At 34.9% G+C, this 24,022-nt stretch overlaps 1 protein-coding gene across 2 annotated transcripts; it reads left to right on the top strand.

Moving 5' to 3' along the window:
* The first annotated feature begins 12,217 nt into the window (after positions 1-12,217).
* Positions 12,218-23,692, top strand: CCDC201 (coiled-coil domain containing 201). Of its 2 annotated transcripts, none has more exons than XM_074288817.1 (3): positions 12,218-12,340; positions 21,687-22,151; positions 23,508-23,692. In XM_074288817.1, the coding sequence occupies exons 1-3, from the start codon at positions 12,323-12,325 to the stop codon at positions 23,595-23,597; spliced, it is 573 nt and encodes a 190-aa protein (XP_074144918.1). In that variant the 5' UTR covers positions 12,218-12,322; the 3' UTR covers positions 23,598-23,692. The 2 variants fall into 2 exon arrangements, with proteins under 2 accessions (XP_074144918.1, XP_074144914.1); XM_074288813.1 differs by lacking the exon at positions 12,218-12,340 and adding an exon at positions 17,636-17,737.
* The last annotated feature ends 330 nt before the right edge of the window (positions 23,693-24,022 follow it).

Raw genomic sequence — 24,022 nt, 5'->3', positions numbered from 1 at the left:
TCTGAAGTCATGTAGGAAGTGATGCTACTTCTAATGATGGCAACCAGTTGTTGAAAAGTAGCCAGAAAAACCAGAAGTTCTGGGTATCTGCATTCTATATCTGAGAAACTATATTTTGTTTTTTTTTTATATTTAAAAAAAATTAATACACATTGCTTTACAAATCATGTTTGGAGGGAAAAATCAGAGCAAAAGGAAAAAACCATGGCGAAAATTAAAAAAAAAAAAGTGAACATAGCTTGTGTTGATTTGCATTCAATCTCCATAGCTGTTTTTCTGGATGTAGATGATATTTTCTGTCCAAAGTCTAATGGGATTTATTTAAATCACTGAACCACTGAGAAGAACCAAGTCTTTCATAGTTGTTCATCACACATTCTTGCTGTAATTGTGTATGATCTATTCCTGGTTCTGCTTGTTTTGCTCAGCATCAATGCATGTACATCTTTACAGGTCTTTCTAAAATCAGCTTGTTCATAATTTTTTAATAGAACAATAATATTCCATTGTCTTCATGTACTACAGCTTGTTCAGCCATTCTCCAGCTGATGGGTATCTACTGATTTTCCAACTCTTTGCTACTACAAAAAAGAACTGCTACAAATATTGTGTGTCCTTTTCTTTCCCTAATGATTTTCTTGGGATACAGACCTAGTAATGGAATTCCTGGGTCAAAGGGTATGCATAGTTTTATAGCTGTTTGGGCATAGAGAAATTAAACTTCTTATGCTTATTGGATCCAAAAAAAATATTACAGAAGAACAGAAAAATTTTCCTTCTTTTCCATTTAATAATGACTTTTTGCTAGAGAGTCTCATGTATTTTTTCCATTTTCCATTTTATAGAGTAAGAGTTTGGGGCTTATGGAATTTAATTGATTTTGTAAAGAGACAAGGACTGAACTTGGAGTCAGGAGAGTACTTCTAAGCCAATGATAGTGGTATTACTACACTACCTAATGAAGCCAAGAGCAAACTCACTAATCCTCTAAGTATCAACTGTCTATCCGGAAATGGTGGTGACAATTATAGTGTCACAGATCTGTTCCTAGGATTTGTATGAGGATTAAATGGAATAATGAAGCAAAGTATTTGGTAAATATTTTTTTTAATTTGATAGGTCAGGAACTTTTATTATTCTCCATTGCTTTAAAAACCACCAACATGGTATGGTGCTACAGGGACATAGCTCAAGGATGATAGCTGAAAAGAATTTCTGAAACAATTTATTCTGCTTTTGCTTTTTTTAGGTAAAGAAACTCATCATTTTGAACATATTTTGGTAAATGGTGTAAGATATTGATCTATGCCTAATTTTGGCCAGACTGTTTTCCAGCTTTCCCAAAGTTTTTACCAAATAATGAATAAAGATATTTGAAGAGAGGAAAAAATGACTTAGTGAAAGAAGGCATGCTATAGAGTTGAGTGTCTCCAATACTTCTCTGAACCATATCAAGAAAGAAAAGATGCCTTCTGTTTGTCATTTGTAGTGTCACTAGAAGCAGTTATAGAGTTATGATTGTGTTATAATGAATTATATCCATATTCAAGGACTCATTTTAATATAATGATCCAGTTACAATACCCATCTCATGCACCATCTATTTATAGACCACAGATCAACCAAATAGGTGATGTTTCCCATTTCCATTTGACCCATTTTAAATATCATGAAATATATATTTCAATACTGATGCTCAAAGAGCTTCATGTACCAAGATCATACAAAATAATTACATTTCAAAGGTTTCTCTCTCCATTATGATATTGGTATTGGCTGCAAAGAATAATATAGCCTTAGCCATCACATTCATATCATTTCTATCTAATATCATGTTTCTGATGTTTCATAAGGTGAATTTTCTGTCTAAAGACATTATATTCATAAGGTTTCTCTCCAATGTGAATGCTCTGCTGTCTGGTAAGAATCATCCTTAAAGGAAAAAAACTTCTTCACATTGATTGCATTAACAAAGTCACACAACTATTACATGGCAGAGCTGGAATCTAACCCAAATCATCTAATATCAAGCCCAATATATCTGCAGTTATAACATTTATACTACAGTTATTTTCTAATAATGGCTAGTAATTTAATAAATGCTATGTACTGGTGTTGAATTTGCCTATCTGTCATTTATTTGTCATTTTGGATAATTTCAACACATTAAAACACATACCTTGCAAAAACAAAGAAATTTATGAAAATTTGATTGAAGAAAGAAATGAAGAGGGGGAAAAGGCACTTCAAATTTTCTTTACAAATTACAATTGAAATGCTTTCTAATTAGATTATGGAATTTTTGCCCGTAAGACCAAAATCATCACTGATAGATTTGAGTAAATACAAGGAATAGATAATATTATAACTATTTTACAAGCATTTAGCATCTATCTATTTGTTTTATCCCACATTTTTATGTAAACTCCTAGATTGCAGGAACTATTTTCATGTTTTTATACCTTATTGTATTTCTAGTGCTTAGCAGGGTTTCTGCACGTAGTAAATACTTAACAGATATATATTGATTGATAAAAATGAAAGATTGGTATTATAAAAGAATAGTGTTATCTTGGTCTGAGATATATTTTGGGAAAAGCTGTCATATCTCATTGTGTTATGCCCCTCTCTCCTTCATGAGTTCCAAAACATTTTGATGCATAGCCAATTCAATACTCAAAAGCAAGAATCATAGTCAAAAATGTGTCCTAATTAAACCAAGTTTATGATGACATACTTCAAGAGATACAATGATCAAGAAACACCTATAAGAAGATAGTGGTCTTCTAGTATAATTTTAAAGGACATCTTTGGGCAATTCCATGGCTAAAGCCTTCTGACCCAGAAAAAAGATCCACAATGAGCTCTGTTGATAGCTCTGGAAAATAGAGATATACATTATCAATCACGAGTTTAATCTGTACACATTTGCAAAATAGCATATCTCATCTGTGGTCACCCACGCTTTTGCCTTGATGTTTTTCCCCCAATATTTCCTTTGGATTCTAGTCCTCTGTCCCAGTTCTGTTGCACAATAGAAATGCTAAAGGGCATTTGTGACCCTGTCACACAGTCAAAGCAATGCTTTTAACAGGAAACTACAGGAAAAAAAAATTGTCATATGTTACAGATTTCCTAAATTCCTTTGATGTTACAGGTTCTTTCAAAAATAGTAGCTTTCTGTTTCTACTATAATAAAAGCAAACAACAATTTACAATTTTAGCATTTCACAAACTCTATCCTTGTGTAAAAGATGAAAAGATATGGACTAACCATTGATGACAATTGTTTTCCACAATAATACAGTTAGATGGATTTTGAACTGATTAAATGACTGATTTCAAAGAGTAATCATTAATAGATTGATGCCAAGTTTGGAAGGAGGGTTCCAGTGAATTGCCCCCTAGAGATTCGTCCTTGGCTCTTTGCTGTTTAATATTTTTTTTTATCAGTGACCTGGGTGAAGGTACAGATAGTATGCTTATCAAACTGACAGATGAGAAAAATATGAGAAGAAGAGTTGACATATTGAATGACAGAATCAGGGTCCTTCCATATTTTGACCTCCCTGAACCATTTGAAACTCAATAGGGATAAATGTAAAAGTCCCATATGTATATATAAAGGTCATCTTTGCAAGTACAATATAAAGTGAGTTTCACTTAGATAAGAGTTTAGTAGGTTACAAGTTCAATGTGTACCAATATGCCAATTAAGAAAGCTGATGTAATTCTTTATTGTGTAAAGAGAGACATAGAACCTAGAATATGGATGGAGTTAAACCCATTATACTCTATCTTGGTCCAGACACATATGGCATATGTGATTTGGTTCTGGAAGCTTTTTTTGGGGGAAGATTCATTGATAAATTGGAGATCATACAGAGGATAGCAACTAGTGTGGTAGAGGATGTTAAGATTATGTCAAAGGAAAAATAGAGAGCCTAGAAAAGAGAAAATGTTGGGGAGGGATATATGATAGACATTTTTTTCTTTTTCTTTTTTTTAAATTATAGCTTTTTATTTACAAAACATATGCATGGGTAATTTTCAATACTAACTCTTGCAAAACTTTCTGTTCTAAATTTTCCCCTCCTTTCCCCACCCCTCCCCTAGATGGCAGGTAGTCCAATACATGTTAAAAATATATGTCAAGTCCAATATATGTATACATATCCATACAATTATCTTGCTACCCAAGAAAAATCGAATCTAAAAAGAAAAAAAAAACCTGAGAAGGAAAACAAAAATACAAGCAAACAACATCAGAAAGAGTGAAAATGCTATGTAGTGGTCCACACTCAGTTCCCAGTCTTTTCCCTGGGTGTAGATTGCTCTCTTCATTACTGAACAATTGAAACTGATCTGAATCAATTAATTGTTGAAAAGAGCCATGTCCATAAGACAACCATTTTTAAGTATATGAAAGGTTGTTAAATGGAAGAGGACTACATTTTATCTATGTGGCTTCAATATAGAGCTACAAACAGTGGACAGAAGTAGAGGCAGATCAATGTAAGCTCATCTTAATAATTCAAGCTCCTCAGCATAGGATACTTCATTAGGGAATGTTTTCTCTCTTTGGAGGCAAAGCTTCACTTGTCAGGAATGTTGTAGATGAATTTTGTTCAGGAATGGGTTGGACTAAATAGCTTCTGAAATTTCTTGTACCTTAGAAGTAGTGCAATTCTATTAAGATTAGAGGCAATGATGGTAGATTTGAAGTTAAGAGAATCCTAGTTCTCTATTTACTATCTATGTAACCTTCCAAACATCTCTTCTCTCCGAGTCTTAGTTATCTCATCTATAAAACACAAGTAGCTTTGACTTTTATTACCAAGGTCCCTTTGTAGCTTTAAATCCAATGATCCCAGGATCCTTTCCTGATCTTTTGTCGCTCTGGATACTGCATATATTGGGAAGAATTAACTACCTGGTTTGTTTAAAACTGAATAGGAATCCTTCTTTCTACATATATTTTTCTGCCACAAACTGAGTATTAAGTAGTTCAGTTCAAGGAATATGGGACAGCTGGATGGTGCAGTGAATAGAGTACTAGGTCTAGAGTCCAGAAGACTCAACTTCCTGAGTTCAAATCTAATCATTTATTGGCTGTGTGATCCTGGGCAAAACTAAATCTTGTTTACCATAGTTCCTCATCTGTAAAATGAGCTGGAGAAGCAAATGGCAAACCAGGATCCAGTATTTTTGGTAAGAAAACTCCAAATAGGGCTACAGAGTCAAGTATGAAGCAAATGAACAATACAAAGGGTACACCAGTTGTAAATTATGTTTATTGTAAACATAGTTTCCCATTTATAACCCTACAAAAAAGATTATTCACTCCTTAAAATTCCCCAAAATCCTAATGCTTTCTTCTTGGTAGGCTCTCGGAATGTTCATGGTAATTTCTAGCCTTAATTCTAACCTGATGCTGAATTTCCTTTTATAATGGAGACAGCAGGTTTGATATATCTTCAGACTGGTCTGTTAAAAATCAGTGATAACTTTTAATATTACTCAACCCAATCATCATTTGGGGCCTGAAGATTTGGCCTCAGAGAATTTTCAGTTTCTCAGCTTCTCTTCCACAGCTCAAGGAAAAAGATGGAAATATTGTTTCCCTCAACTATCCAAGAAGAATACTTGGCAAATAGCAAAGGCACATGGAAGCCCTCTAGGGAACAATATCTCTAATTCTAATAAGTGTTTTTTCATTAAAAAATGATCGCCATCAGTAGCTTATCCCTTAGTGCCTGTTACTCTTTCTTCATGTTCCCTGATAAATGCAAAAACACATGTTATGTTGCATCATTTCTGGTTACTCTAGATAAAGAAACAATCCCTTCTGGTTAGTGTGACTTATCTTGGAAACTCATGCATGTCACCTGAATGCCTGAATTTGGCACAATTTCAAGTTTGTCTGGTTAGGACTGAAAAAATTTATTAGTATTCTAGAATTCTCTGGACTCACTTTAGCAGGATCTGGTTAGGAAGAGACTGTTGATTGCAGTGTTCATAGTGATAAAATGAGATTATTTTATTGTTCCCTAAATGTAAGCCAACATTTTCCAGGAACTGACCAGAAACAGAGAAGAAATTCATGTGATGTAAATAAATAAATACCTGTATGTGGCATGCATGTGTATACACACATATATGTATATATACATATGTAGATAAATATATTTTTATAAAAAAAGAAAAAGATGAGATGTGCTAAATAAAACATAATTTCTGAGAAATGGGGAGCTGATGTAAGCTATACTTTCTAAAATATAAGCTTATATACCTTTCCATGTTTTCCAACTTTCCACATCTAGCATGTTTTAATTGGATAGAACCTTAGAAATCCTTTAGTTTAGGGGTTCTTAATGTGGGTCTGTAAACTTGTTTTTTTATTTACAATATTTGATAACTGTGACTCAATATGATGTGGAATGATTTGTTACAATGATTTGTAACTGTATCTTATTTTATGCATTTCAAAACTTTTTTTTTTTTCTTGAGAAGGGGTCCAGAGTATTCAATAGACTGCCAAAGGAATCCATGACACATACAACTACTGATCTAATTTCTGATTCTTATTCTAATCTAGTTCCTTGTTACACAGGTAAAGAAAGATCCAGAAAGTTTGTATGACTTACCTTAAGTCACTCAATGAATTTCAAATAGAGCTGTGTTTAGAAGTCAGACCTCCTTTCTACTGCTTCAGAATTCTACCTTATCTCATCATCCTCCATCCCATCCCAAGATATAAAAAGATAGGAGAGCTGCCAGAGAAGAATATTACAAGAAGTTCAAGAGAGGAAAAATCTAGAAATAGAAGCAATAGTCAAAGGCTTCCAAAATGTCAAAGAAGATGAAGACATTAATTTGCAAAAAATGATGACCTTGGAGAAAGTGATTTCAGTTCTGTGGGATGGAAAGTAGAGAAACCAGCAAAAGAGAAGTCAACTGAAGTGAGAGAATAGATACAGTGGAAATCTAGGTTTTCAAGAATTTTGGAATGAGAGGTTTGACATTTTATGACTTTTTTTTAAGGCCAAGAGAAGGGTTTAGTCTTTATTTTTTTAGTACAAATAGAGCAAAGGGTTAATAAGTGAGAAAGCCATGATTTCTACTGTATAGGATTGTAATTGACATGTAACTTAAAGCTTTACTAACTTATTATAATTGAGATGTAAAGTCACTTGTCCACAAAGGTACAGAATAAAGATATAAACCCAACTATGTTTTAACTGTTAGTCCACATAATATACTGTCCCAGTATATTATGTTAGTGTAATAGTAATGTCTAGAAGTTCAGTGGAACTCAATTTCAGTCTCAGAAGTTCCACTAGCGACCTGTAACTTTGTGCAGATGACTTTCTACGCTTCAATTTTCTCAATTATAAAATGGACAAGTGTATCATCTCTAGCAACCCATCTAGTTCCAAAATTTCATAATTGTATGAGCCATCATCTATAAGCAAGAAAACAAACAAATAAATAAAGTTCCCTTCTCTGAAACTCTATAACATAGTTTCTGCAGAAGCAGTCACTAATGCATGGGAAAAGTAAATTCTTTCATAGAATTGTAAGCAGTTCCTTCCCCACACGAGAATGTGACACCTGGTCATTCACGACATCATTAGGCAGAAGTACATGTGCCATGAGTTGTGTTGTTTAATTCCCTCTTGTCAACACTTTTATTTGAAAGATGATTGCTTAGAAATATGGTCTCTAGTCAGGAAACAGAGAAGGCTGTGTACATCAAATATGCTCTGTTAGTCTCATAGAATCTCAGAGTTGGAAAGGACCTCACAGGTCATGTAGTCTAGCAGAAATCCATCCCACAACACTATAGATAGTCCCAAAATATTCAACCAACTTCTGCTTGAAATTCTCCAGTGAATGGGAGTAACCTGTTGAGTCAGTCCATTCTACTTCTGAGCATTTGTGATCCTTAAATTCTTCATTCAATAGAGGGCTATTTCTTGAGAGTCTTGGCTTCTCTCCTGTGGCTCAAGTTGCTACTGTTGGAGTAGTTTCTGGCAGAACAAATCATGAAGTATTTTTGAAGCTCTTACAATGGGCCAGGTACTGTGCTAAGAACTAGGAATAAAAATATCAGCAGAAAGAAAGATAGTTCATCTCAAGGAATTGTGAAGAAAGAAAAGGAAGCTGGGAAGAGAAGGTAAGGAAAGACACCCACATTAAGTCATGGTGGAGAAATAAATTTGGATAGTCAGGAATAGGGCCCTAGAAGAATAAAGGAATGGACCCAGGGTTCCTAGCAAAGGTATTTCAGAGAAGTAGACTTTAGGTTGTTTTTTGTCCACATAGCCACCTGAAACACAGAGAGCTATATACACAGTAGCTTCAGTATGTGACCATAGGTAGTCCATATACTATCGTTTGGGAAATGACTGTCACAACATTTACCCCATCCCTGAGGCCTCCCTTTTAGAGAGCATCCTATCCTTCCTAGAAACTGTAGGCACTCTTTTCTCTCCTCCATTTCCCTTTTTCATCTCAGCCCCACCTCAGTACAATGGAGTTCTCCTTGGGTTGACCTTGCACTCCTAAATTGTTGTAATCCATACCCATTGCTCCTCATTTTTCTATCTCTGATCAAACAAAACAAGCTTAATCTATTTTCAAATACCAAACAGTCCTCCAAATATTTGAAGATAGCTATCCTGTCTCCCCTTAAATGCTTTCATTTCTACTCTAAACATCCTCACTTCCTTCAACTGTATGCTTCCTTTACCATCTCGGTCACTTTCCATTCAACTTGCTTATAAACTTATAAATAATCTTCCTAAAATGTGCTGCCCAGAATTATACACAGTAATGAATGTATGAAAAGTACTTACTATGTGCAAAGTACGTTCTAAGTATTAAGGACTCAAATAGAAAAGGAAGACATTCTCTACTTTTAAACTTCACATAACTCATATGGTAGCCATGACATATGAGTGGTTTTAGTTAAAAGTTAGATGGCAAGGCCCAGTGGTCCTTAAGATGTAGTAGCAAGGCAGATGATCTTACACCTATCATTTGCATTAATAAAAATATTGATTTTGTTGTTGTTGAACCATTTGATGATTCAAAGGACTTTGTGTTGAGAACTTTTTTCTTTTCTTCTGGGTCTTTTACCTGTTATTGCTGAGGAAAAGGGGCTACAGCACCTGAAGAGGCAATGTTGAGATCACATCTTCAAAAAGAGTTGCTTTTCTGTATAATGACTGTTGCAGAAAGTCTGGAAGCAGTCCATGGGAGTAAGGGAGGGAACATTGCCATTTCTGGGGCTCCCGAGTTTACCTATCCTACAGTTGGCAGTTAGTTGGCAGTTGGTGTAGGTGTTAGTGAGTGTGGTCAGCCTTTTATCTAGGATTTGCAATCCTGGATGATAGCATTAATGGCAAGGCTGAAGGTAGAACTGGTAATCTGGGAGGAAAGTATTTTGCTGCAATTCCTTTGCTGCCCATCCATGTCAATTGATTGGCTGCTGTCAGTGAAAGTGGTAAGAATGACAGGTCCCTTTTCCACGGAGGTGGGGTGGCCCTTCCAAAGTTGATCATGAAATGGGAAGAGGAAGCAGAGTTGGTAGCCTTGGAAGTAAACTAAACCTGGGGCAGATAATCCAAATGTAATCTTCCAGGACAATAAACAATGGGACTATAAACTTCTAGACATTGCTTTGGTTAATGTAAACTGAGATAGCTTGCTCTTTTGAATTCCACACAAAATTATTGACTCATTTTCAGCTTGGTGTCCACTAAATTCCCTAGAGTTGTTGATTTTTTAATAGGAACTTTTGTAGTTTAGAAGAATGGAATCTAGCATAGGAAGAGACTTCAGAGATATTTCGGATTGACCCCCTTCATTTATTATGTTGGCACTGATCTCTTGTTGACTTAGCTAACTAAATACAAACTATTTGTAATTGAGGGAATTTTAAAAAATGAAATGTTACTTTATGAAATTCTGGTTCAGACTACTTCACTAGTATAGAAAATATAGAGAATAACACATCCATAGCTTCTCATTCTTTGCTAATCTTTGCTAAACTGATTAAGAGATGAAAGGAGTTTGGATTTCATCTAATCAACCCCTTTATAAGCCAGAAGAAACAGAGAACTAACAAGATTAAGTGATTTTTGCAAGGACATACAAGTAACATGTGACAGAGGTAGGATTTGAACCTAAAACCAGCATTCGTTCTACTATATTATTTTTATTGTTGACAGCTAGAAGATTCAAGGGATAGAGTGCTGGACTTGAAGTTAGGAAGATTTTACTCTGAGTTCAAATGTGACCTCAGACATTAGCCCTGTGACTCTGGGCAAGTCACTTAACCCTGTTTGCCTCAGTTTCCTCATCTGTAAAATAAGGTGAAAAAGTAAGTGGCAAACCACTCTAGTATCTTTGCCAAGAAAATACCAAATGACTTATAATGAGTTAGACATGACTGAAAAAAAAAATTGAACAACAACATCCATAAGGATACCCATTATTCTACATCAACTTCCAATCATAGGCCTTCCTCCCCAATAATAATTCTATATACCTTGCCACTTATTGTTTACAAGTAATAATTGAAATAATGAAATAATGACTAGAAAGATAGAATGATTGACTGTCTTAATGTGTATATTATAAGAAAATAGTGTTTATCAATTTAAATCACATCATTTCTCTCTCCATTCCTCCCCTAAACTCCAAGCAATTTATTGTATTTAAGTATGTTTTATCCTTTTGAGATAAATGCCCCTTTCCTTGTCCAACAGAAAAAAAATGAACATATGCACTGATATTTCCTAAACTAATATATCTACTCTTCTTGTCTTTAAACTGAGCTTCCTATTATTTCAGTTGCTATTATGGGAACAAATAAGCATTTATCAAATGCTATCTATGTGCCAGGCATTACGATAAGTACCTTACAAATATCATGCCATTTGATCTTCACAACAACTGAGGGATAGGTGCTATTATCATTATCATTTTACAGTTAAGGAAACTGAGGTAAATTGAAGGTAAATGACCCCAGGATCATATGATTAGTAAGTGTCTAAGTCTGGTTTTGAACTCGTCTTCCTGACTCCAAGATTAGCCAGAAGTGTATCCATTGAACCACCTAGCTGCCTCCTATGGCTAGTCTCCAGTAGTCCAATGAATCAATTTTTTAAAAATCATAAATTGACTCATTAATGGACTTCTCTTGGCCAAGGGAGGACACTTCATCACAATAAAGCCCTTTGTTCATGGGAGAGAGATGTTGGATTCTTATGTTTTTCTACTCCCAAATTCAGAAATGAAAATCCCACTTCTCAATGATAGTAATTGATAATACACTGGACTGAAGTCAAGAAGACTTCTTTTAGCTGTGTGATACTGGGCATTTACCCATTCTCTACCTCAGTTTCCTCATCTGTAATGATGGAGATCATAGAAGCACCTACCTCACAAAAATCATTGTGAGGATCCAGATCAAATGAAAGTTTACAGGAGAGAGCAAAGGTCTTTGCAAATTTTAAAATGCTTCTGTACAGGGTGCCTATTGTTTGTATAAATGGGTAAATGTGGATCTGCCACTATTCCTACTGATGGAAATTCTCAGATTCATCCTCTTATGTTCTCAGTTCAGCTTTGTCTTTGTTTAGGAGAGAAATGCTTTCAAAACTTCAACGAAGTACATAGAGAGGAAAGGACTTCAGGCACCCTGGTTAACAACTGCCTTCTCAAATGCTAAATCAAGGAGATACAAGTGAGACTGATTGCCAGAGATTAGTGAATGATACCAATTCTTATTTAATATTTGCAATGTGATTTCCCCATTTCTCTAATTGTTTGTCCTCTTGATTTGTTTTTAAAGAGAAAAGCAGAATAATCTTGCCATGAGTATCTGAACTGACAAGATTTAGAGTCAAATATGAGGTCGACAAATCCTATCCTATCTATAAATTAAGAACTGAGATTCAGAGAATGGATGTGATTTCTTTTTTTTATCCAAGAGAATACTGAACCTTGAACACAGGTGGAATCCAACAACTTATATTGAACATAGTAGAAAGCAGGTATGGAAAATGTCTATTTGAAATTTGAGAAGAAAAAACATTTCTCAAAAGGCCCACCTGTGGCCTAGATTGGCCTCTTTGCTTTATTGCAAACAGGTGAGGGGCTTGTATATTTACTGCTTTTCTTCACAGGGAAAGGGTGAAGTGATAGCAGGGGTTTCCTGTTTTTTGTTGTTTTTTTTTTTTTTTTCCAGTGAGAAGCTGGAGAATTTACCCTATTCATGAAGGCCAAGTCAAGTTTCTGAGAGAAAAGAATGGATTTGAAAGGGGAGGTAAGAATTGCTTTTAATTTAATTTTATTTTAGGGAAAAGGAGGAGAGTAGATAGCAGTGGTAGTAGGTATGAAGGAAGAAGAAAAATTAAAAAGTTTTTAGGCTGAAGGTTCATGGTTAAGGGAATTGTCTTATTTCACATGCTAAAACCCTTCAGGCCTATGAGTAAATTTCATTGCTAATAATCCACTGTGCTCTCTTCCAGTATTTCACACTTACCTTAGAATAAGCAATTTAGGATATTTAAGGATAATTTAAGATATGAAGTGCTGTAGATTAGTAATCTGAATAACCTCCCTTGCAAAATAATACATGGTACTGGGATTTCATACCTGACTCTTTTAGCTCCTGGACATAGCTCTGGAAAAAAAAATTGCATAGATTAGTTAGCTGTTCTTCTGTCTAAACAATCCATCAAAGGATAGTTATTGTATCTATATGGAATTCTAGGAAACATCTGACACTGCTGAGTGTGGCTGATAAGGAGACTGTTAAAGAACTTTAAAACCACCAGGAATCATTGGAGTCCCTAACACAAGATGAGACTATTGTAGGATTTTAAAACATGCAGGAATTATTGGATTCCTGGCACATGAACTAATGGACAATGGATTCCTTTTGGACTATTTCTAGGACTTATGGACATGTATAAATGATCAATTTATGATTATTTTATCATGTTATTTGTTATGTCACTTCTAGCATGTGTTGTTACTATGTGTTTATATAATTTATGTAATTATGTGTAATATCTCCGATATTGATGGATTTATGTATACCTGTTTCAAGGTTATGACCACCCTATATTCTAAATCAAAAGAAAGGGGGAGATGTTAGGATTATTACTAGGTGCTAAGACACTTTTCAGATCCTGTTTCATAACGACTAGTTAAGGGAAGGGTTAATCACATTGGCCAATAGATGGAAACTAAAACTCATTTCCTATTTCTCATGTTGACTCACACTGAAAAGACATTTTTAATAAATATTACTATTTGCTACCAATAACCCAAGGAGTCTTAAATGATTCTGCATTGCTTCTAGCATGAAATTAACTTCTCAGCCTACTGTATATAGTCACCCAGTGATCTAGCTACTGTCTGCTCTTCAAGTTTATTTTATATGACTCCAAGAAGCTATAGCATATACAGCAGACACACCCCAGTCTAGCCAAAGCACCTCATACCTGGCAGTGACTTAGCACCTAGTAATAATCCTAACATGTTGGGACCCTGGATATCTTAGAATCATCAGGAGTCCGGAAAAGCAAAAGTCTTTGTTCTCAGTCTTTTGCTGTCACGGTCAGGGGATTAGATCTAGCAATCTCTACACTTCCTTTCTCTCTCTCTCCATTGCCAGGAGAATGACTCAATCTCCTCCTATTACTCCATCCACTGATATCACTTCCCCTTCTTTGTCCACACCCACTGATCCAGCCAGCACAGAATAGTTGGGGAGGGTTATCCTCCAAACATGTGGCAATAGAGGATTGTCCGATTGGTGATTAGCCTCATGTGCTAGGTTACCTTGCATCTACTCAGTTCTAGCCCTCTACACTAACAGAATTCTTCCTTCTTCCTCCTTCATCTTCCTCCCTCAGTGCACAAATCTTTGGATGCTCACCTGTGTGGCCAATTCTTTTTTATGTAGTCTGAACCCATATCTTGTATTGTGGCAGGTCACTGGTAATGGGTATCAACCGTACTCAGTGTATGAATAAATGAAGAATTAGGTTCTCTTTGTTAGTTAACTGGGTAGCTTATTGTGAAAATGAAATTTTGTTCTCCCAGAAATCTCTTAAAGGAGAATTGGGTCTGGCTATGGGGGGGGGGGGGGGAGAGGAGATTTGGGTTTAATGTGGGGAAAATATTTTGATAAAGATTGAGGTCTATGGAATATGGTGAGGCAGGGGGTATGGTACATGAGACATTGGTCTTGACATCAGCTTCTGAATCATATTAACTGTGTGGTCAGGTTCAAGTCCCTTAAATTATGGATGCCTCCAGGTAAGTTTAAGGTGAACTACTGAATTACATCACTGAAGGGAGTTTCTACACTGATGAAATCACAGGTCCTCCCTATATACATTCACTGAACAATGTTGCAAGTAATGTCTGTAGAGTTCACGTTCTTCTCCTTATTGAATTGTACAGGGACCTTCTCTTATTTAAACTGTGTGCTGCCTCAGGGCCCAGCACAGCAGGCACTTCAAACATGTTTGTAAAAATAATTAACCAATTAACAAGTATTTTCAAAGCCATGGTATGGCCTTGTATTCACAGTCCGACTGAGATTTTAGTGTGAACAGATTCTCTGTACCTACAGAAGTTAAGAACAGTTCTGCAATTTAATCTTAAGAGCGTCCTGGAACATATTAAGCTTAAGACTTTGGGGTAGTTAGAAGGTGCAGTAGATAAAGTACTGGTCCTGAAATCAGGAGGACCCCAGTTCCAATCTGGCCTCACATTTAACATTTACTAGCTGTGATTACTTAACCCTTAATTGCATTGCCAAAAAATAAACATTTATAGTTCTTTAAAAAGTTATTCCTTGCACAAGAGCACTGAGCTGTTTTGTATCATTATACATAAATATAAATGTATATGTCTATTCACACACACACACACACACACACACACACACACACACACACATATATATATATACATATTTACACACACATATATGGAATAGAATTGGATTTAATATGGGTGATTTTTAGTGAGAAAATGTTGATCAGCATTTACTGTGTAGCTTATAATTTTAGAGTGACTTGGGAAACTGGAGAGATCAAGTGAATTATAAAGAATTATACAACCAGTATTTTAGTCAAAAGTAAGATTTGAACTCTGGTGTCACTGGCCCTTGTATATGTGTGCACAAATAGTTTAAACTGAAAGAAAATTGCCCCTACATTTGTTTCATAACTGAATTGGATGCTGAGGTCATAAGAGAGGTAGTTTTTCAGTGGAGCTTTTTAAATATAAAATACAAAGCATTTATAGGTCTTCTTTTCATGAATAAGATTTGAGATCTAAGTTCTACTCTCCACCTCATTTCATTACTTGAATATCTTCTCCTGTGATTCTCTTTTCCCTCTATCTCAGAAGAATACTAGTTCATTTATTCTCTTTTCTCCCCCTCTTTTCCAGTCTGGCTATCAATTTCATCATTCAACCAAAGCTTCCCTCTCCAAAATTACCAATGATCTCTTCTCAATCTTCATCTTTCTTGTCAAATGTTACAGAAAGGTATTTTTAATCCCCTTCCTCTGAATATTCTCTCCTTTCTAAGATTCATGACACATCTTCTCCCTTTCTCTCTCCCTAATTTCTTTTCAATCTTCTTTCCTGTTTTTTGGTATTTTTTTTTTTTTTTTTTAGATCCTTGTTATTACCAATAACTATGTGTCCCCCCAGGTCCCTGTCCTGGATCCTATTTTTCTACTCTATACTATCTTATTGAATGATCTCACTGACTCCCATAACTTTAGTTATCATTTCCATGAATATGGTTCCAAGATCCATATATCTAGCCCTAGAGTTTTTTCTGAGTCCCAACTCACCAAACACATTTTGGAGATCTCAACTTGTATGTCCCATGGCTATTTTATTTTCACAATATCCAAAATTGAACTTATTTTCTTTCATCCAAACTCTCCTCTCTTCCCACTATCTTTCCAGTTTCACCAAGGGTCACAACTTTCATGTTATTCTTGATTCCTCACTCTTTTAACTGATCTCACTGTCTCAAGTCTTTCTACAATCCATTATTTATTTAACTACTAAAATGAGTTGTCTTCCTACATGATTAGTCTTAGAATCTCATGTCTCCCAATAAAATTAAATGCCTTCTCATTAGCTCCAGGATCATTTTTTGGCACTTACAACTCTTCATTACTGGGTACCTGCCTACCTTCCTAGTCTTCCTAAACTCTAATCTCTATATAAATTATGATTCAGCTATATCAGGCAATTAGGTGGTGTGTTGAATGAATAAATAGGCCTGGAGCCAGGAAAATGCATTTTCCTGAGTTCCAATCTGGTCTCAGACACTTACTAGTTGTGTGACCCTGGCCATGTCACCTATTCAGTTGCCTATCAAGTTTCCTCATGTAAAATGAAATGGAGAAGGAACTCCAGTATCTTGGCCAAGAAAACCCCAAAGGAAGTCATGTAGAGTTAGACACACCTGAAGCAAATGAACAACATATTTGTGTATTTGCTGTTTCTTGAACAATCCTCCCAATGCCTTCTTTCAAATAGCCCCCCCACCCTTTGTGTGTAGACATGTATATTTATATATCATATGTGCCTAATTATTTACATGCATCCTAATAGAATGTAATTTTCTTGAAAGCAGAGATTTTTTTTTTGCTTTCTTTATATTCCCAGTGTTTAGCAGTCTTACCATGTAGAAAGAGTCCAATATAAATAATTGACTGAAATGTCTTAAACTTTTAAGAAATCAAATAACAATGATTGCCCCTAGAGATGCATTAATTAGTCTTTTTTGACCACATAAAAGACTTGTTTAGTAACTTTCCAGCAACTAAATGTCTGTTTAAAAAAAAAATAGCAAAGGGACTTTATATTCATAGGTCTTTTGATGTTCTGAATTTTACTTAAATAAGTAATTAACCTAGTGATTTCTTATGTGAATCTGGTCAAACAAAGCATCCTTTTTATATCTCAGTTTATTTCCAGGAAAATCTAGGATTTTTGTATTTGGTTGAACTGAAATTTTATAAGTATTCAAGCTTCCCCCCCCCCACCATATCACATAAGATTACAGGTACAGTTTCTTCAAAATTTGGTGGTCTATAAATTTCAGTGGTCTGTTATCTCTGTGTTAAAATTTTGTTTGTTTCTAGAATCTGCTCAATGTTATTTATATTGAGAACTTAAATTTACCTGAAAGTCACAAAACTATTTATTCATATTAACGAGTATGACAGAAGCCCGTTAAATTTCCCAAAGCAGTCTACCTTTCTCCTGAATGGATAAGGATGAAGAATCTAATGTTAAGTCTTAATAATTTCATCCATACAATGTGAATAAGACAAAAGATTTATTTGTAACATCTAAGTAGTTACCTGAAGCAATAAATTAAATGAATGATAAAAGTTGTTTTTTGTTGCTGTTAAAATAATCTCAAAGATCACTTTCAGTTCAAATCTATGACCCTAATAAACTAAACAGATCTGTTTCAAACTGTAACTCAGTTCAGGCTGCTTTCTATCTAGATTCCAAAGAATCGGAATTCTTATTGGCTTGATTATTAAATAAGAGCTTTGAGATGTCCAGTAATAGCAACATTCTACACTGGTAGAGTATTTGGTCCTTTTCAAAAGATTGGCATTATAAAAATATGATCACCATAGCCCTATCAGAAAAGGTATTTTCACATCATATGTATATAATTTACTCTAATTACCTAATTATTTCTATTACAAGTACCTATAGTTTCTTGGCTTTTTGGCTAAGATCAAGTGTGACAAGTACCTATCAACTCTAGAAACTTAACATGTTCAAATTTTCAGTGTGTATACCTATTTCTTTTGCTTCCTTTTCTTTCTTTCACAAATGTCAAAATATTTAGATCATTTGTTCTTCCCCTTTTATGAAGGAAGAAACTGAGGTCACAAAGGTATTGATATTCCCAAAGTTGTGTAGGTTATATGTTACAGAGCTAGGATTTAACCCTTTTCACAAAATATTCGTCTTAATTGGATTTTTATTGTTTATGTTCTAATGTATACAAGGATGTTTACTTTAAAAATATTTAATCTAACCAGGTTTACATAGTTTAACATAATCTTAAAGTACTAGTCAGTGCAAATTGCTAATAACAACCTTAGGCAAAAATGTGAGTGTCTAGAACAAAGTTGACAATAGTTTCAACATGCTCATTTCAAGTCAGACATCTGGACTATTTTGTTCTGGGATAAATTTTAATATAAATATTGACAAAGTAGAGCACATCCAGAGGAGGGTGACCAGGGTGGTAAGAGGAAGTCAAAATCAGTGTATAATAAATTGCTCCTAAAGTTTCTTCATATAAAATGAACTGGAGAAGGAAATGGCAAACCACTCCAGTATCTTGGCCAAGATAACATCAAACGAAGTCATGAAGAGTTAGACACACCTGAAGCAAATGAACAACATATTGGTCTATTTGCTATTTCTTGAACAGACCACTAAGTGTTCATTTTGTCCCTAACCTGGAGTAACTGTCCCCAAGCCTTGAATGTTTTGTCCTCCTACAGAGACTGGGATTTGAACAAAATCTCAAAGGATGTCAGGAAAACTAAAACTAATTCCTGCTTTTGGCTCTCTGACAGAAGTAGATGAGAGAGATAAAGAGGGGTTAACCCAGAAAAGAGAATGTCTTCTCAGCAGGCAGGGGGTCCTCACAGGAGAGGTCCCTTGGCCTGGCATGGTCCTGCTTTTAGGTTCCCAGAAAAGAAATGAGCTCTAAAGTTTTTCTTTTAAAAGAGATTTGGGACTAAAGTTTAAATGGAATGAGATTACTGCTCCCTAGGCCTAGATTTCCAGTTGAATGAAAGCATTTACTGGGAGTGGTCTTAAGGAGCCAATTTTCAGCTCAGTAGAGGTCAATAGAAACCTATCTAGATCTCCAGCTAAATGAGACCACTTAAGTTTGAACTAAGTAGGAGTGGTCCTGGACTCAACTCAATAGAGGATATAGCTAGTCCCACCAAGATAACAGAATGCAACAACTTTATCTTGATTCCCTGGGGCTGGCCTCTCCCAGGAGAATTTCTCTAGAGTTTAAGGAGAGTTTCTCCCCTTCAAGGAGAGTTTCTCAAGCATTTACCCCAAAGTCAGGACAGTTTCAGTGTCTTCAGCCCCCCCCCCCTTTCAAAAGTGTCTAGAGAAGCAGTCATGTGCTAACGTAGTTAGGGGAAGAGACAAAGCAGCCACTGCCCCTGCATGAAGCAGAGGAAGACAGCCCCCAAAGAAAGGGAGTGAGAGAAGTTGTCCCTTTTAATATCTTTTTTTTTTTTTTTTTTTTAAATATCTAATGAATTCTGTCTTGAGAGACAATTACAGGACACCTTATCACACACACCTTTGTCAGGTATGGCCAGGTAGACTTCTGAAGTTACAAGAGATGGGAGAGGAGATTGGGGGGATCTGGGGGGAGGAAGGACAGAGCTAAGATGACAGAAGCCAGAAAGTTGCTTGAGCTATACCCAATCCTCCCCCCACCCCCCAAAAAAACTTTTATTTTATAGAGCTAGAAAAAGGTAACAAAATCCATCTGGAAAAACAAAAGGTCAAAAATATTAAGGGAATTAATGAAAAATGCAAAGGAAGATGACCTACTTATAACAGATATAAAACCATATTATAAAGGAGCTATCATCAAAACTATTTGATACTGGCTAAGAAATAAAATGGTGCATCAGTAGAATAGATTATATACACAGAATAGCATATAAGTGATTATATTAATCTTTGAGTTTAATAAACATAATATTTGGGTTTGATTAAAATAAGACTCAAGCTTCTGAGATAAGAACTCACTATTTGATAAAAACTGATGGGAAAACTGGAAAATATTATGGAAGAAATTAAGCATAGAGTAACATCAAGATAAGATCAAAATGGATACATTATTTCGACATAAAAAGTGATAATATAAACAAATTAGGAGAATTAAGTATAGTTTACTTGTCAGATCTATGGAGAAGGAAAGAATTTATTACCAAACGAGAGATGTAGAACATAATGAAATAAAAAATGAATAATTTTGAGTACATTGAATTAAAAAGGTTTTGCACAAACAAAACAAATGAAAGGAAAGCAAAAATCTGGTGAAAAAATTTTACATACCTGTGAGTCTCATAAAAGCCTCATTTCTCAAATAAATTGAGAACTAAATCAAATTTATAAGAATACAAATTATTACCAATAGATAAATGGTCAAAGGATGTGAACAGGCAGTTTGCAGTTGAAGAAATTAAAGCTACCTATAGTCATGTGGGAAAAAATGTTCTAAATCATTACTGATTAGATAAAGACAACTCTGAGGTACCATGTCATATCTATCAGATTGGCTAATAGAACAGAAAAATTAAATGATAAATATTGGAGAAAGATGTGGGTAAATTGGAACACTAATGCATTGTTGTTGAAGTTATGAACTGATCCATTACAATTTGAAATTATGCCCAAAGGAATATAAAACTATAGATCGCTTTGATCCAGAAGTATTACTATGAGGTCTGTATCCCAAAGAAATCATTGAAAAGGGTAAAGGATCTTTTTTGTTTATAGTAGTTCTTTTTGTGTTGGCAAAGGATTGGAAATTGAAGGGATGCCCATCAATTGGAGAATGAGCAAGTTGTAGTATAAATATAATGGAATACTATTATGCCATAAAAAATGAGTAGGCAGATTTAAGAAAAATGTGAAAAGAATTAGACAAGCTGATGGTAGGTAAAGTGAGCAGAACCAGAAAAACATTGTACACAGTAACAGCAACATTATGCAATGTTCAAGTATTATTAAGTTAATTCTTCCCAGCAAAGCATTGATGCAAGACAATTTTAAAATAATCATGATGGAAAATACTAACCACATCCAGAGAAAGAACTCTGGAGTCTGAATGCATATCAAAGAATATTATTTTCACTTCCTTTTTCTTCTTTCCCAACATAACTAATATGGAAATATGTTTTTTTGTAATTATACATGTATGACCTATATGTGTGTGTGTGTGTGTGTGTGTGTGTGTGTGTGTGTGTTTGTCATCTTGAGGAGGGGGAGATGAGAGAGAAGGAAGGAGAAAAAGTTTGAAACTCAAAATCTTATAAAACATGAGTTACAAACTATCTTTACATGTAATTGGAGGAATATATTATTAACTGAAGTTCTCAGAGATGAGCTTTGAAGCAAATGGGGAATATCTGCACATGCTCTAGAAAACCTATCTGGAAGGGCAAATCCAAGTTTGTTTCATACATCTGTGACCTGTGAAATGATGAGGTTGAATTCAGTGCTCTCTAAGATTACTTTTGGTTCCAAGTCTATGATCCCATGTTCAAGTGGTATATCATTTACCCCTACCTCAATAAATGTTGGGGGATTCAGCAGTGAGAGACAAAGAAACAAGACTCCTTTCTGAGCAAGTTATGTTTCTCATTCTTCAATTAGGAACTTCTACTGTCTAAATAATTTAGCCTGGGATGAATCTGTCAAGTTGAAGTATTAGATCCTTTCCATTCAAATAGTTCTTACTTTCTAATTAATTCAAATGTTATTAAGAGCTTGATGCCAATATTTTATAAAACAATCCATGATGTTTTATATTTTAGATATTTGATTCAGGGGCATCCAAGGAAGAGAATTCATCCTTAAAGTTCACTTCTTCAACCAGCAAATTAATAAAGCATAGCACACCTGTGGATGCCACACTCTCTAAAAGTATGATTTCTATAGATAGTATATCCTACCTAAAAGAAGCTGGAAGTGAAAAGGGAACTCCTATGGAGTCTCCGCTGCCCAAAACACCATTTCTAGAATTTTCAACTCATCTAGACACAAGAAGTCTTAAACCTTTTGGTCAAAGGAAGAGACTTTCTACAGTATCTGCTTCTGAGGAATCCAATGCAGAGGTACAAAACAACTTGAATCTCTCTTCAGCCAAGAAGGGACATCGAGTTTCAGATCCATTAACTAAGAAAAAGAGTAAGATATCTTTCAAAAAATGGTGTTGTTACGGATTACCTGGAATAAAGGACCCTGTTGAAAGAAAAGGTCGTTTTAAGAAGAGACGTGTGGTATGTAACCATTCCAAATATTCTTAGTTACAGTCAAATCACTTAACGGCTTTTTAAAACTCTAGTATTACATTTCCACTGAATGTTAAATCCCATTGATTTTATTAGGCCTATTTTCTTTCAAGAGTTAATTTTGCCTATATAGGCAATCCCTGCTTTATGACTTTATGAATTTTATATCCCTTATGTAGAGAGAGACTCTGATGTTAATAGTGCCCCTTTTCTTTGATTCTTCTCTCCCCCCTTTACTCTGATGCCATTCTTCCTTCATTGTCTAACATAAATACCAATTTCTCTTTTCCTTTTCATTCTATCTCTCCTCCAGAATAATCTGCCTTCATGCCTCTTTCTATCCCCATATCTATATCATCAAGGATACATAGCCATGAGAATTTGAGACTTAGCAATAAATTGTAGTCCCGCAGAAGCCACTTCCTACTTTTGACTCTCTTGTTTCCTGTCATCATTCATTGGAAATTGTCTACATGGGAATATAAAAAAGGGTTAAATTTTGTTAGTTCCTAAGATTTTAATCTTATAGTAGTTGAAATTGATTGAAGACCAAGATATATAAATATTATATGGATCTTCTTCAAATGTCAAAGCAGTTTCCAAACTGTACATTATTAGAAGTATGATCAGAAAGTAGTCACTCCATTTTTCAATGAAGCATTTCAACCTAGGTAGAATTCTGTCTGAAATACCAGGATTAGATAGGTGGCTTCTTATGTCTATAGATTGGAACTAAAAATTCAGAGTCATTTCAAGAATCTACAAGTGGTCCTCAAACTTTTAAAATAAGGGGCCAGTTCACTGTCCCTCAGACTGTTGGAGGGCCGCACTATAGTGAAAACAAAAGCTCACACTCTGTCTCCGCCCCTCAGCCCATTTGCCATAACCCAGCTGGCTGCATAATTGTCCTCAGCAGACTGTACGAGAGCCATAGTTTGAGAACCCTCGGTAGACATTTTAGGAAATATTGGATAATTATTAGAGTTGAATTAATAGTTATTTAAATTGGTTACACTCAAGACCTGGGCAAGAAAGCAGGATCACAAGTAAAGTTTGATTTTTTTTTTTTCATTGAATGAGCCAATTTCCTGATGACCTTGCCATAAGGAGAGTCACCAATTTATACTGGTTGCTGTGGAATCAATTACTTTCTAATGGTGTTACTATTATAGAGTACAAGAATCTGTATTTGAACTGTCTGAAGGCAACATCCTATCCTAAGAGATGTTCTGCTTCTCTAAAAATGACAAAATACTGTTGATATGTTGAGATTGTTATCTTGCCTAAATTGGTCCCATATTCTATAATACTATTTTATATAAATGATTTTTTTTCCTTAAATAGGCAAATGACTTGAGTCCATGGGAACTTCTTCAACTCCAAAACATTGAAGAAGCTACACATCATGAATTAGTTGTTGAAGTTACAAGATAATCTTCCAAGAAAACCTTTAAATGTATTTTGTTAAACTTTTATAAGTTCTTCCCACAAAAATAATAAATGTTGCATTTTATTGTACTTAAACAAATGAGCTTCTTTGTGGCATAAAAGCATACTTTTATTTTTGAAATTTAATTGAATAAATTGGTTGAATAAACTCTAGAAATGCAAAAATCCTCAGATCTAAGTTTACAAACATGTTAGTAATTAAGCTTAATTAGCATACAATAAAAGGTGATTGCACATGAAGCTGTGAATCTATGTACAACTTGCTATTCTTTTTAAATATATAATAAAATTGTGTAAATTTATTCCTTTTTTCCCCTTCTCTCTCCCCTCTAAAGATAAGTACCATTAAACAAATAGGTGTGTGTGTGTGTGTGTGTGTGTGTACAATTTTTCAATATACTTCCATTTCA

The sequence above is a fragment of the Sminthopsis crassicaudata genome, chromosome 1 (assembly GCF_048593235.1).
Source record: "Sminthopsis crassicaudata isolate SCR6 chromosome 1, ASM4859323v1, whole genome shotgun sequence".
Taxonomy (NCBI): domain Eukaryota; kingdom Metazoa; phylum Chordata; class Mammalia; order Dasyuromorphia; family Dasyuridae; genus Sminthopsis; species Sminthopsis crassicaudata.
Note: the sequence above shows the minus strand (reverse complement) of the source record. Positions and strands in the feature narration are given on the sequence as shown.